This window comes from Sebastes fasciatus, chromosome 22 (assembly GCF_043250625.1).
Source record: "Sebastes fasciatus isolate fSebFas1 chromosome 22, fSebFas1.pri, whole genome shotgun sequence".
Lineage (NCBI taxonomy): Eukaryota > Metazoa > Chordata > Actinopteri > Perciformes > Sebastidae > Sebastes > Sebastes fasciatus.
In genome coordinates, this window is record NC_133816.1 from 1,385,095 (window position 1) to 1,399,094 (window position 14,000).

The 14,000-nt window shown below is 42.2% G+C and overlaps 1 protein-coding gene across 3 annotated transcripts in view; it reads right to left on the reverse strand.

Moving 5' to 3' along the window:
• Nucleotides 1–3,229: 3,229 nt before the first annotated feature.
• The window catches only part of clcn5b (chloride channel, voltage-sensitive 5b), a 61,586-nt gene continuing 50,815 nt past the window's right edge, over nt 3,230–14,000 (reverse strand). For all 3 annotated transcript variants that reach the window (XM_074623202.1, XM_074623201.1, XM_074623203.1), the window contains 5 exons: nt 13,107–13,249; nt 12,798–12,947; nt 10,799–10,904; nt 10,087–10,303; nt 3,230–4,325 (listed from right to left, as the gene is read on the reverse strand). In XM_074623202.1, the coding sequence (XP_074479303.1) occupies nt 4,235–4,325; nt 10,087–10,303; nt 10,799–10,904; nt 12,798–12,947; nt 13,107–13,249 (707 nt within the window). In that variant the 3' untranslated portion in view covers nt 3,230–4,234. The remainder of the gene's footprint in view (nt 4,326–10,086; nt 10,304–10,798; nt 10,905–12,797; nt 12,948–13,106; nt 13,250–14,000) is intronic.

Below are 14,000 nucleotides of genomic sequence, written 5' to 3' on the forward strand. Positions count from 1 at the left end.
TTATCGCTTCCTGCTTAAGGCCCATCGGGTCCCTGGACACAGACAAGGCTAAAAGGAGGATCCCTGTTGCACACTGTGGCAGGAGGTCCACATTGACACTCCTCTACCAAATATACTAACTACTACTATACACAACTAATTATAGGAAACCATCAGTCAATGGAAAAAGAGAAAACATGACTAAATTTAATGTTGACCTACTGTAGCTGTACTGTGCTGCTGTATTTCGAGGACAAATACATAGAACAAATATAAAAACAAGACTATAGTCTACAGCCATGCTAGCAGCTCAATGACAATGTACTCAGGCTCATAATGACAATGCTAACATGCTGACATTACCGGCGCATGTTAGCATGCTAACATTTGCTAATTAGCACTGAACACAAAGTACAGCTGAGGCAGGTCAAAATGTAAATGTTGACCTGATGGGTCTGTTTTGTGTTTCGAAATATGAAATCAAATCATGGTCACAGATGATTTTATGGTAATTAGCCGAATATTTCTCCTCACCTGGATGTGGCTATTTGCTGGTTTGGAGTGTAATCACCAGCGACCGCCGAGCCAATTATCTGACACGAATCAACGTTTCATTGAAAGAATTATTTCCCTGGCAGTAACTTAACATAATGAATCACAACGGAGGAGGCTGAGACTAATTCAGAGTGGGTTTATCTCGCAACGCATGGCAACTGAAAACAGATGTTCTAATAAAGACATCACAGCATACTGCTGGATGCTGTGCAATAACAGATTCAAGCAGGGCACCACTGAGAGAGGACTCTTCCTTATGTTGCATTTGACTTGATGCTGTCAAACTAAAACAATCAGGCTGATTTCAGAGATTAAATCCTCTTGGAAGTGCTGGACCTGACTACAGTAAGAAATCCCTAAACAAAATCAGTCAATTTGCAACAGATAAACTAAAGGAAACAACCTGCAGGTTAACATCGTTTCACCAGGTTTGACCACTTGAGAGCAGCAGAAACCAGCTGTAGACACGTAGCAACATCTGGAATCATGTTTGTGTCTACGTGATGAACGTTAGTCCAACCCGATCTTATGGGAAGGCGTAGAAATAGCACAACATTTCAACCCATTTAAGGCTTTTCGCATGTCATTTAATGCTACGTCATAACCGTGAAAAAGTCACGGTTATGTTTAGGCAACAAAACCACTTGGTTAGGTCACGAACACCAGTCTGCTGGTTGATAGTCCTGTGTTTGTTGGTGCTTTTCGTGTGTCATTTATACGCCACGTTGTTACCATGAAATGGTCGTGGTTATGTTTAGGCAACAAAACTATGGTAATGTCGGCATTTAGGTTCAGGCAACAAAACCACTTGGTTAGGTTTGGGAAAAACATCATGGTTGGGCTTAAAATAAGTACGTAAACTAAGTAAAATACGACCGTAAACAACATAACATAAGTACGGAAAACACGTCACAAACATAACTTCAAAATATCTCAACAACACTTTGGGACACGAGCACCGGTCTGCTGGTTGATAGTCCTGTGTTTGTTGGGGCTTTTCGCGTGTCATTTATACACCATGTTGTTACCAAGAAACAGTCGCGGTAACCTGTATGTTTAGGCGACAAAACTACGGTAACGGCCTCAGTTAGGTTTCGGCAACAGAACCACTTAGTTAAGTTTCGGAATAACATCACGATTGGGCTTAAAATAACTATATGAACTAAGTAAAATACGTACGTAAATAACGAGACATAATTACGGAAAACATGTCAAAAACTTCACTAACATAACTTTAAAATGACTCAACAACACTTTGGGACACGAACACCAGTCTCCTTGTTGAAAGTCCTGTGTTTGTTGGACCCATCCACCTCCCCTCCCGTCTGCCATAAACAGTCACAGTTTTTATTCTACGTCACTAGCTCTGAGTGTAGCATATTACCGCGGGTGCGTTCACATTACAGTCGATACAGACTACATGGCGTACACATGACAGGCCAAAAGCAACAAAGGTGTTGTTATTGAACGCAAAATGACTTACAAAATAATTCATACATCATTTGGTGAGACCGGGCTGAATATTCACTCTCCTTTTAGCTCCGTTTTTGGTCTCCACCAACTCCCCCTGAGAAGAAGATCTGGCTCTTTAGCTGCTAAATGTGCCACTATGTTGTTCACCAGCTTTTTTTTGTTGAAAACATCTGCCTGCTACATCTGCAAACTTTGATGACAGAGAATCATATTGTGGGCCATAAAACGAAACAATTCAAATTAACATACCGTATTTCTGCCAAGTGCCCAAAAACTAAAAGGTCATGCTTCTCCAAACAAGTGTGTTTCAGATTAATAAATTAGGTACAAGTCAAATTTCAGCCTCCCTGGAATGTTTTTACAGGCAGCACAGAGCAATCTCCAGGTGTGACGGAGTGAGAAAAAGACAATTCAGTGGATAAATACAGAGTCGAGGAACCAGGGCTGAACTTTATGAGTAGCAGGCTGAAAAAGAAAAGAGCACGAGACCCAGACAAGTTGACCTGCTCAACCTTAAAGGGTTCAAAATAGTCTTGAATAATATTATTCTGCCGAACTGGACAGTGATATAACGTCTGAAATATCAGGAGCTGCCTTTCTGCAAGCGAATGTTTGTCCAGACGTCAGCAGGGCTAGTTTGATCTGAATCAAGAAACAAATCTGTTCAAATCCCTCATTGGATATGTTCTTAGGTTTTTAGCAAATGTATAAATACCATTAAGAGTATTTAAGAAAGAAAAATCGATTTTTTCTCGTCAGATTACTTATTTTATATTCATCTAATTTTAATAAAAAAACAAGAGAAGAGATAAAAGATTCAAATGATTTTGTTAGAATAAAAATATCTATAATCAGGTCAACATGGAACTAGTGCTGTCACAATGTCAGATTTCCACTCCACCATTATTGTAGCAAAAAGAATTTACAATATTATCACAATATTTATAGAAATAATATTAATAATAATAATAATAATACTTTCAATAACATTAATCTTTAACTAATTAAAAAATATATTTTTAATTATCTTTTTTTTTTTTTTTTATAAAATAAAATAAATATATTTTTCATATGTGTATTATTAACATGATATCAATATCTAATTTTTAATCACAGTTATCGTCAATACCGGTACATCAAGACACCCCTACCAAACCCAAACTGGAAAAATTCACAGGATGAGAGTCAACATCATACAAAAAACACAAACAGACACGTTCAAGTCAGTGAAATAATTTAGTGGGACAAACAATTTTACATTTACATAAATTACTTATGTGTCATGATTCTCTCTTTTTGTATTATTTTAGCCCTTCCACAGCAGCCCAGAAACACCTACACCCTTCCATAAGGCATGACGTGGTTTGTGCAGAATTGTCATTATGATTTCTGTATTGGAATATAACCGCCACTCAGAAGAATGGCGAGACAACACTGCATAGTTCCCAGGCTGGAGCCGCGTTACTAATCACAAGAGTCTATATGACAAAACATAAAGACATTTCTGGAGAGTTCCCAGGCTGTCATGAAGTCTTTATGGAGTGTAAGTGTGTGTATTAGATCCTCTTCTCACACTCCTGGATGCTTCACCCCCCCCGAGGCTGCAGGAAACCTCACAGGAGGGAGGGAGGGAGGGAGGGAGGAGGAGGAGGCCGACTATCCATCAGCCCAGCTCAGAGTGCTCTGTCTGGGCTCGCTGTGACGGCCGGAGGGCACGGAGCTCCACAAACCCCCCTTTATCTCCCCTGATGTCTTTATTTCTCCTCAGTATCTATGACAGAGAGGATTATCTGTTCCCTCCTCCTTTTAAATGTTTTTCTCTTTAGGTGTTGCAGAGAAGCAAGATGGCATTCCTCACTTTAGAAAGAGAGAAAGGTAGGAATGGAAAAAGCCAAAAAGGGAGCAGATGTGAACTAATCCATTGACTTATTTCTCATGTGTCCCTGTACTGCATCCTTCTGGGTTGAACATGAAATTGGGGCCAGCAGTGTCAGCGAGGATGAGCCAAAAACGGAAAGCCAAAAACGCCTCCACGTTACAAAAAAAAAAGAAGGATTCATTGTTCTCTAGTCGCCTGTGCAAACGGAGCTCCACTTACTTGGCCTTCTCCAACAGCCTTTTTTATCAAAGTTGAAGAGGTAAAAGGTGCGTTTCATTTCCGAGCTGGTGTCTTCTTCTCCCGCTGGTCTACAGAGGAGAGATGGAAGGATGACGAAGAGGACGGAGTTCAGTTGAAGAGGATGGAGTCGGGGTCTCTGTTGGCGATCTGCGCCATGTGTTTCAGGATGTCTTTCTTTGTGATGATTCCCAGCAGCCTCCTGGTGAGCCACACAAACAGAGAGGGAGAGAAGATTACTTCATATCATACTTTGCTTGGTTCGTCACGGAGAGCCACAGAATTGACAGAAAGCAGAGATGCACATTGAGTGGAGATCTGGCCTCCAGTCTCGTAGTTTTATTACAGTCCCAGGAGGAAAACTGGCACGCAGCGTAAACAGAATGAAGAGGGGAAACACAAAGACCCTCATCACACTGACGGCAGTTACTCCTTACATACGGTCAGGTTCACTCTCAGGACAGTCAGCAACAAGAGCACAAACTATCCTTTAACAAGCAGCTTTTGAAAAATGGATCACTTTCTCAGAATGAGCCACCCACACGTCCTCGTGGAATCATCTGTCACTGTCGAAATATCTCACAAAAACAACTTATATGACTTAATTCATTCACAATGTGAGTCTGACCAGCATCAGTGGGATAACAACTGTACACAGAGTAAAAACATAAGACGGAAAATAACCACGCTCTTCAGATATGTCAAGGCTGGGTGTTTTTTTGTGGTTTCTGTCATAATTACCTGTCCTATTTCTGCACGAAGCTCTTAAAAAGGGACAGTGTGTAGGATTTGGAGGCATCTAGCCCGACTGAATACCCCTCCGCTCACTCCTCCCTTTCCAAGACTGAGGTAATGTGAGCCACTGAGTGCAAAACCGCGGTAACGCCGTTCACCTCGCTCAGAGACCATCCTCACTAGGGCTGCAACTAATCATTATTTTCATCGTCGATTCATCTGTCGATTATTTTCTCGATTAAGCGATTAGTTGTTTGGTCTATAAAATGTCAGAAAATGGTGAGAAATGTGGATCAGTGTTTCCAAAGCCCAAGATGACGTCTTCAAATCAACTCATCAACTCAAAGATGTTCAGTTCACTGTCATAGAGGAGGAAACAAACCAGAAAAATACACACTGTTTGTTGGACACTCACTAAAGTTCCGCCGGGCAGACACACAGCTGACAACCTGCTAAACTAAACTAAATGTGCGGTGGAGACTTCTACTGGGAAAGTGGCTGCATGTCTGCGACACTACACGCAGCATCGTAGCTGCTAAGTTAACGCTCCCGGATGGTGAACTGGGGACTCCCGTCAACCAATATCTGTTGTGCTCCTACAGCTGGTACACCGCTTCAAGGGTCGGTTATCGGTTAAGAAAATTTTTCAAAATGAGCATCCCTATTATGAATATTATATTCAATTTCTGCTCATAAATCCCCTCAAATGTTACACACTGTTCCTTTAAAACAAGCTTGTGTTCCAGAATAAATTGCAGCTAAGCTGACAAAAGAAAAGAAACAGGCTGGGAGTGTCTTGAAGCCAGATATGACTCATGCCAATGAGGCAACCTTGAACTAAAGACACCAACTACACTGTAGATATTCTGTTGCCAGTCAGAGCGATGAAATGAAGATCTCACAAGACGGCCGTAGAGATCGTACACTAACGCTGCACTTCACACAGCCTCAAGGTCTTTTCTCTGAGTGTGTCAGACTGTCTTCATTCTCAGTCAATGAGTGATAAGCTTGCTCTAAAACCTCACGTGAAAATACAAATCCAGCATGATGAAGCAGAATGAGACACTCCTTCTTCCTTCTGCCCTGAAGACCAAGCTTTTCCCTTTTATGTGCCTCCTCTTGTTCTCATAAAAAAATGTCTTCCTGTCACACGTGGATCCACTCTGGTATAGTTTCAGCTTTCTATTGTTGGCCGGCGAGCAGCCCATCTGAAGCAAATATGTGCGAGTCCCGAAGAAGTCGTTGGGCCTGTCAACGGCCTGTCAACAGCTGCGTGGGATGTCTAAAGTGCCCTTGGGCCAGGCAGTGAGCGGACCTTAAGTTGCCCATTGGTAATCAGATCTTCTGGTGGTACAGCGGCTAAATGACCGAGAAGTAAACATGTAGAGCTGAACTCAGAGGAGCATCGGAGGCCGTTGTTGACAGCGTTTTAGCTTGATTTGGTTTGAATTATAGTTGATCAAACAAGTCACCTCCAGGCTACACACACACTGAACAGATCTTCCCCAACTGGCAGCAGATGTAACCTTAACCAGTGGTTTAACACATTAAGATTAGTCTACAGATTGCTACCAATGTTCTGCTACAGCTCCATCTACATATCCATCCATCATGTCCCAGATCTCTATGGCAGTTTGGTCTCAGACTAATGCCGACCCCACACCAAACGACTGTTCAAGCCATTTCACTGTCACAGATATATGTCCAATGTCGGAATCAAATCACAGAGTGGTGCCGTCAGATGTGGTGGTGTTTACCATGTCACCAGAAGAGTCCATATGAACGCCCTGAGGAAAATGTTGATATTCCCAACGGCATTTCTTGCATTATGTTACCCTCTTGCTTGCTAACTTGTTAGCCTCTGTGGCTTCTAGATGCCGACAGTAACGTTAATATCGGCGTTGCTTAGCAGTGTTGTTCTCACCAACGCCGCGCTTATCGTGTACACGATTTCCCATGTTATAAACACAAGCTCACCAGTTTCATTTGAAGGCACCATATTGAGTATTGAGTATTCCTGATCTATTTTCCATCAACACTGATGCATAGGATTCATTTGCAACAGGTTACAGCTTTCTTGGAGCCCGAGCAAGGCTATTACTTTGACCGCTAGATGACGATCTCACGCTCAATTTACACCAGAGCAGTGGCGAAGCAGCCGTTTATTCTGTGGCGAAGTGCGGTCAAATAAAAGTTGGGAAAAGTTTTACTTTTAGCAGCCAAGTTCAGCCAGAGAGGAACCACAGCTGATCAGTAAACATATCATGTGACATGTTGACTTATGTTACAAAGAATTTCTTCCCAACTGAAACACATGAACACGCCTCCCGGCCGCAGAAATATAGAATTATTGCGGCGAGCTGCACTTTGCCGCTGCCTGGTGTGAATTTGACCCCACGCATAACAATTAATTTTTGTCCTGCAGCTGATAAAGTTTAAGGGTTTGAAAAAACCATAACACAAAGTTTAACAAATAAAAGGATAGAATAATGCTAAAACCCTAAAATATCCAGTAAATTGTAGTGATATAAAATAGTAGTAGTGTTTATTTGCCACCAACCTTGCGTTTACGTGCATATTATTGGAAAGAAAACAGACTTCAAGCCTAAATAAACGCATCAGGTCGCGGTTACGCCACAGCTGAGACTGCACGGATCCGATGTAGACAGCTGCATAGATTAACATCAGAGCGTATCTGTTGTGTCAGACGCACGACTGAAAAACACGTCTTGCGGTCTAGACACGGGGTCAAGACGAGAGCTAGTTGGACCAAGACTACAAGCTCAATAAGCTGAGGGTCTACGTTTCACTGGAAAACAAATACAACTGTGTCAGAAATAGAAAGTGACAAAGAGAAACCACAAGATATATTGTTACATCTGTGTACAAGGCACTATAAGCCTGCGCTTGACAGTGTTTGTAAAATACACTATTTCTGTACATAACTCCGCTCCCAAATCCCTGAGAGCTGTGTGTCTGAGGACACATCTAAACAAATGAGCGTGTGTGTGAGAGACAGTAAGGAAATGAAGTGGAGAAAATGAATGAAACGCTGATTAAGTTTATTCTCACTGGGATTATCTTCTGTTCTGGTCTGTCTGAATGTAATTATTTGTCATCACAAAGACAGTCAGACAGCGTTGTGTGTGACATGTTGGAGCTGGAAGTGGTTTTGTGGATGGAGACGATTTCAAACAAAGTGATGGAAAGTTCTTGTAAATATGTTTGAGGTTAAGACCCATTTTCAAAAGACAACACATATCCTGGCTGTGCAGTGTTTATCCATCAGATGGATTTACGCCAACAATAGACTGTATATAAAAAGTGGACGTAGTCACCGTTAGGGATGTCACGATACCAGAAATCTAGTAGTTTAGTACAACAATAAATCCCATGTAATTCAACACGTACTCTTTTATTAAAAACATTTGAACATTACAAAAAACAGAGGCATGTAGCCTTTAAGTAATAGATAAAAAGAATTGATCCTTTTTGTTCATTTTGGCGTATCAGCAGCAAGTTATCAATCGATAGTCAGGCGACGGATGCTACATACTGACCGTGAACGCATCTGGTCCGTCAGCTCAGAGTAGAGTTGACAGACCGAGAAATGGCAGAGGATTTTTTGTTGAAGCGAAAAGAAAACGCACCTATTTGGCAATATTTCACGTTTAATCTCAATGCTATAAGGGAACCAGAACGTTAATGAGGTAATCATCGCGAGGTGGATGGAGCCGTCAGAGCCGGTGTGCACGGAGCAGCGGCGCCAGGTAGACCCCCGCAGCGGAGCCCCGCAGCAAAAGCTCTACCGGAGAGGCCAGACACACCGCCACCCAACGGTAGAAATCAGAGTCAGCGCTCTGCACATGTTGACCGTCATCTTTTCTTGTAAAATGTCCGGTGTGATCGGTAACACCGGTGTTGTCACAAGTTTATTAACCGGTGGGAACATTTTCCTCACCGTCACATCCCTACCAACGACCATTACAGGCATCGTACGGTACCTTCAGTACTGTAGAAAAAGAGTACCGTCACTTTTTTAGAACTTGGGCATCAACTTGGTACCGAAGTATCGGTTCTCGCAACATCCCTAGTCATGGTGACGTCACCTGTTGGTTTGTGGACTGCCGTTTTGAAGCCTCGTGTCTGGCATTTTGGACGTCGCCATCTTGTTTTTTTTGCAACCAGAAGTGACACCACTAAGCAAAGAATGTCTGGAAAAAGGAGGCTTTTTTTGTCGGGAAGTTTGTCTCTTCCTTCTATTGGAAACTAGGGCTGCCCTCGATCAACGGAATTCTTAGTCGACTAACACTCAAACGATTTCGTCGACTAATGGACTAAAGAAGACTCAGTAGACTAAGACCAAAACGACCGATTAGTTGACTAATGGACTACGAGGGGACAGCCCTACTCGTAGCACTAAAACTCTGTGTAGCGAAATACCCTCCTTCTAGATATCTGGCTGTGCCTTTGAGCCCCTAAAGCGTCAAAAGAAATGTCTACTGAGGTGCTTCAGGACATCCTCATAAACACATCCCTGCTTTACCATTTCTCTAACTTCCTTTCTCCTTTGATAGATGCTCACAGCAGAAGAAGCAGAACATAAACTCGTCCTCTGATTAGGTTCCAAAACAGTCCATAAATCAGCACTTTGAAGTGGCGGGTTTGACTTTGAAGATGGAATTTTACGAGCTACATGTAAAATACCAAATACCACGGCAGCTTTGCCGCCGTGTCCGTAAACATCTCCGCGAGGTCAACATGAATGTTTTCCATTACGTCAGCGGATGCTACAGATACCATGTTTGAAAGGGGCTCTAAAAGAGGTCAGCGGCGGTGAAGACATTTGGGTAAATACACCTGAAGAGTTTTTCTGTACCATCTCTCACTCCCCCCCCGCCCTCCATTAACCGTCCATGTCTTCCTCCCTGTGCCTCCTCGCTTTCCTTTAATGCATGACCTGACAGCTGAGCGACCCGAGGCGCTCCTACACACCCATCCGTCACTCCTTGTAGCCCTACACAAGCACAATTTCCTGAAGATGTCTCACTTTAACGTCTACAGGCGTGGGAGTGTGGTCGGTTTATGTATTCGTCCATCTTTCCTCCTATCTATCAGTCCTTTCTCTTCTGACTTTAATGCTACAGCAAAGAGGATTTTCTAGAGGAGTAAAAATAACTAAATCTGTGTGTGTGTGTGTGTGTGTGTGTGTGTGTGTTTGTTCTCACCCGTTATGTGTAACTAGACACTGGCGTAGGCCCAGCTTCCTGAAGATGTCCACAGTGATGTCCATGGGCGTGTGGTCTGTGACGGTGAAGGGGCTCAGGTCCATGATGCCTCTGAGGCGTAGTGGCGGTGGACCGTCGGCAGGCTGAGCTGGAGTATGCTCAGTGAAGACCACCTGGGAAGCGCTGACGACGCCCTCCTGGCGCTTTCGGGCGTTGTCTGAAAGGAGTGGTGGTTAGAATTTGTTGTTCAACCCGTGTGATTCATGATGCATTAAAAAATTATTTGTGTCTCGCCGTGGACTACGTTCATATTTTAAAGTCCCATGGTGGTCCACCGGAAGGGGCGGGACTTCGCCTCTCTATATGGTAAATGGTAAATGGACTTGCATTTATATAGTGCTTTTCTAGCCTTCTGACCACTCAAAGCTCTTTACACTACATGTCAGTATTCACCCATTCACACACACATTCACACACACATTCATACACTGATGGCAGAGGCTGCCCATCAGGATCTAATCTAAATACTCATTCACACACCGATGGCTATGCCTTCGGGAGCAATTTGGGGTTAAGTGTCTTGCTCAAGGACACATCAACATGTGACCCGGAGCAGCCGGGGATCGAACCACCGACCTTCCAATTGGTGGACAACCTGCTCTACCCTCTGAGCCACAGCCTATAGACATCAGATATGTGGTCCGGTTCTGACCTATTGATATGAGCAGGTCTCTTCTGAGGACAAATCCCACCAGCCTCTGGGACTCCTGAGAGACGACCACAGGGAAGCCACTGTAGTGAGTGCTTTCCACCAAGGCCTGGGGACAAACCAGAACAGTACATGTTATATATCACAGCTTACACAGGTCTATATCCGTATCCACATCTACACTCGTTTTGCTTTAAAGGAGAACTTTAGTATTTTTCAAACTGGACCCTATTTTAATAATAATCTGAGCTTGTCTGAAGCAAAAACAAGAACTTTTAGTGGACAGTGCAGGGTAGCCCCAAATTATTACATTACAGCCCGTTTAGTGTCTGCAGCGTTCTCCCTCAATACTGGACCAGTTTCAAAAAGTATTGTCCCTACAAAAACATGAGAAAATAGGGTCCAGGTTGAAAAATTCCAAAGTTACCATTTAATATAACTACATGTGCTTTCTATAGTACTGTGTATTTCTGCTTTGCATTCCAGTTTGTTGCCCCAAGCGAGGGAGTTTAAGTATCTCAGGGTTTTGTTGGATACTGGTAACAATCTCAGGGTAAAATGGAGCAGGAGATGGACAGGCGGTTTGGTGCAGCGTCAGCAGATATGCGCGCGCTGTGCCGGATAGTTGTGGTGAAGAAGGAGCTGAGCCAGAGGGCAAAGCTCTCGATTTACCGGTCCTTCTACGTTCCAACGTTCAACTACTAAAGAATGAGATTGCAGATACGAACGGCCGAAATGACCTTCCTTAGAGATTAGGGTGAGGAGCTCAGACATCCGGAGGGATCTCGGAGAAGAGACGCTGCTCCTTCACGTCTAAAGGGACCAGCTCAGGTGGTTCGGGCATTTGATCAGGATCCTCCTGGACGCTTCCCTTTGGAGGTTTTCAGGGCATGTCCAACGGGTAAGAGGCCCCGGGGTAGACCCAGAACACGCTGGAAGGCTGGTTATGGGTTAGAGGGCTCATGTTTTTCCTTGATATGTTGGCTAGAACATTTTGTAGGAGAAGTTATACAAGTAATAGCATAGTTTTCATTATTATCATTATTATTACTGTCATGATTATTACTGTTTTTCATTTATATTATTATTGTTGTTTTTATTATTAATTTATTTTTTATATATATATATATATATATATATAAAATGGAATTTATATATATATATATAAAATTCAGTATTTATTTGTTTTTCTTTTTTTAATTAGGTATTTATTTTATTATTTTTGAAAACTCTTTCTTGCGTCTTGTGACATTATTGGCAAGAACATTTTGTAGTAAAAGTTACACAAGTAATAGCATCATTTTCATTAATATTATTATTATTGTCATGATTATATTATATATACATATATTATATTTCATTTATATTATCATTGTTTTTATTATTCATTTATTTTGAATATTTATATATATTTTCATTGTATTATTCAGTATGTATTTGCTTTCCTTTTTTAAAAATTCCATATTTATTTATTTATTTTCTTATTTTTGAAGAGTCTTCTTCTCGTGTCTTGACATTATTGGCTAGAACATTTTGTAGGAGAAGTTACACAATTCATAGTATTATTTTCATTATTATTGTTTATTATTATTGTTATTGTCATGATTATTACTGTTGCTCATTTATTACAATTATTATGATTATTGTTTTCATCACTAATTTATTTTTTATATTTTATTACTCAGTATTTATTTATTTTAATATGTTAGTGTTGTATGAAGTGTTCTTCTATGGAAAAGATTATATGTTTTGCTATCTTGGAAAAATGATGCTTCACATTAAAAACATGTGAAACAGAACCCGCTGGAGAGATTCTATATCTGGTCTGGTCTGGGAACGCCTCGGGGTCCCCCAGGAGAAGCTGGAGAACGTTGCTGGAGAGAGGGACGTCTGGAATACCTCACTAAGCCTGCTGCCCCCTGCGACCCGGCCCCTGGATAAGTGGAAGATAACGCATGGACGGTGTTTTTATGATCGACTGCATGCTGTCGTGTGTCCGTACCTCTACCTCCCCTACAGTCATGCCCTCCTGTGTGAGCACAGCCAGCGCCGGGTCCGACCTCCTGGGCCTCATCACGTCCACCGTCAGGCTGCTGTGCTCAAACTCCTCTTTGGCCTCCAGGAACGGGTATCCGTTCAGCCTGATGTGAGCCTGCACAACAGTGAGGAGGAAGTATAAAAAACTTTGACCTCTTAAATCTAACGCACATCACACCAACTTTATACTATTGTGTAACTTAAAAAAAAAAACAGAGAGATGGTACAGTATGGTATGTATTTAGAGCAAAGAGTTCAGGAACAACCACCTCACCTCATAGATTCCCTCTCTTCCGAAAGCATCTGCCACCCATTTGCTGGTCATGGTCGCAGCCATGAGGGGGACGATGTACTCCAGACCGCCAGTCAGCTCAAACATGATGACGACCAGCGACACCGTCATACGAGTCACTCCCCCTGGAGGGAGACAGGAGGGGTGGGGGGACATGTTCAAAATACTCTCCAGCAAAGCATCCGAGGTGAATGATTCATGTCTGATTCATCTGAACTCTAGAACTACAGTATGAGAAGTGTGAACAGGGCTGAAACAACCTTAAAATATAAATAAAGCTGCATTTTAAACCAAACGCAGCTCGACATGTGTGCATGAACAGTTCCTGTTCCAACGCACAAACATCCTGCTGCCATTTAGAACTAAAGAGGAGAGTTTATCTGGATGGTCAAGACAGCTAAATGGACTGAAAGTTTGAGCTCTTCATGTGGTAAATGTTGAAGTTTAGGTCAGTGGTTCATCTTGCTTGGTTGCAGCCAGAATCTCTCCTCTGTGGCCTCCTTCCTCTTAACATCTAGCTTAAGTCAGCTGGTTGTGAAAGAGTTTCACTGTGACTGTTGTATATCAATGTCTGGGACGTTAACAGAACAATATGATACAAAAAATGTCAACATCGAGGTGATTATATGCTCTCAAAATTGTTCCCCTTGATGATGATTGTTGTGTTGTTTAGAGAAAATACTTTCACATGCTCTCCTCTAACAATGGACAATTGCATTTTCATGCAAAAGAAAACGCAGAGAAGAAACTAAAATGTCAACAACAGCCTATCAAAATCTCATGTTTACATGCACACTATTACTCCACTATATGACAGTATTGTGAATTTGATAGGGGTCACGTAAACTAGGGGTGTGATAGTAATATTGAGAGTAT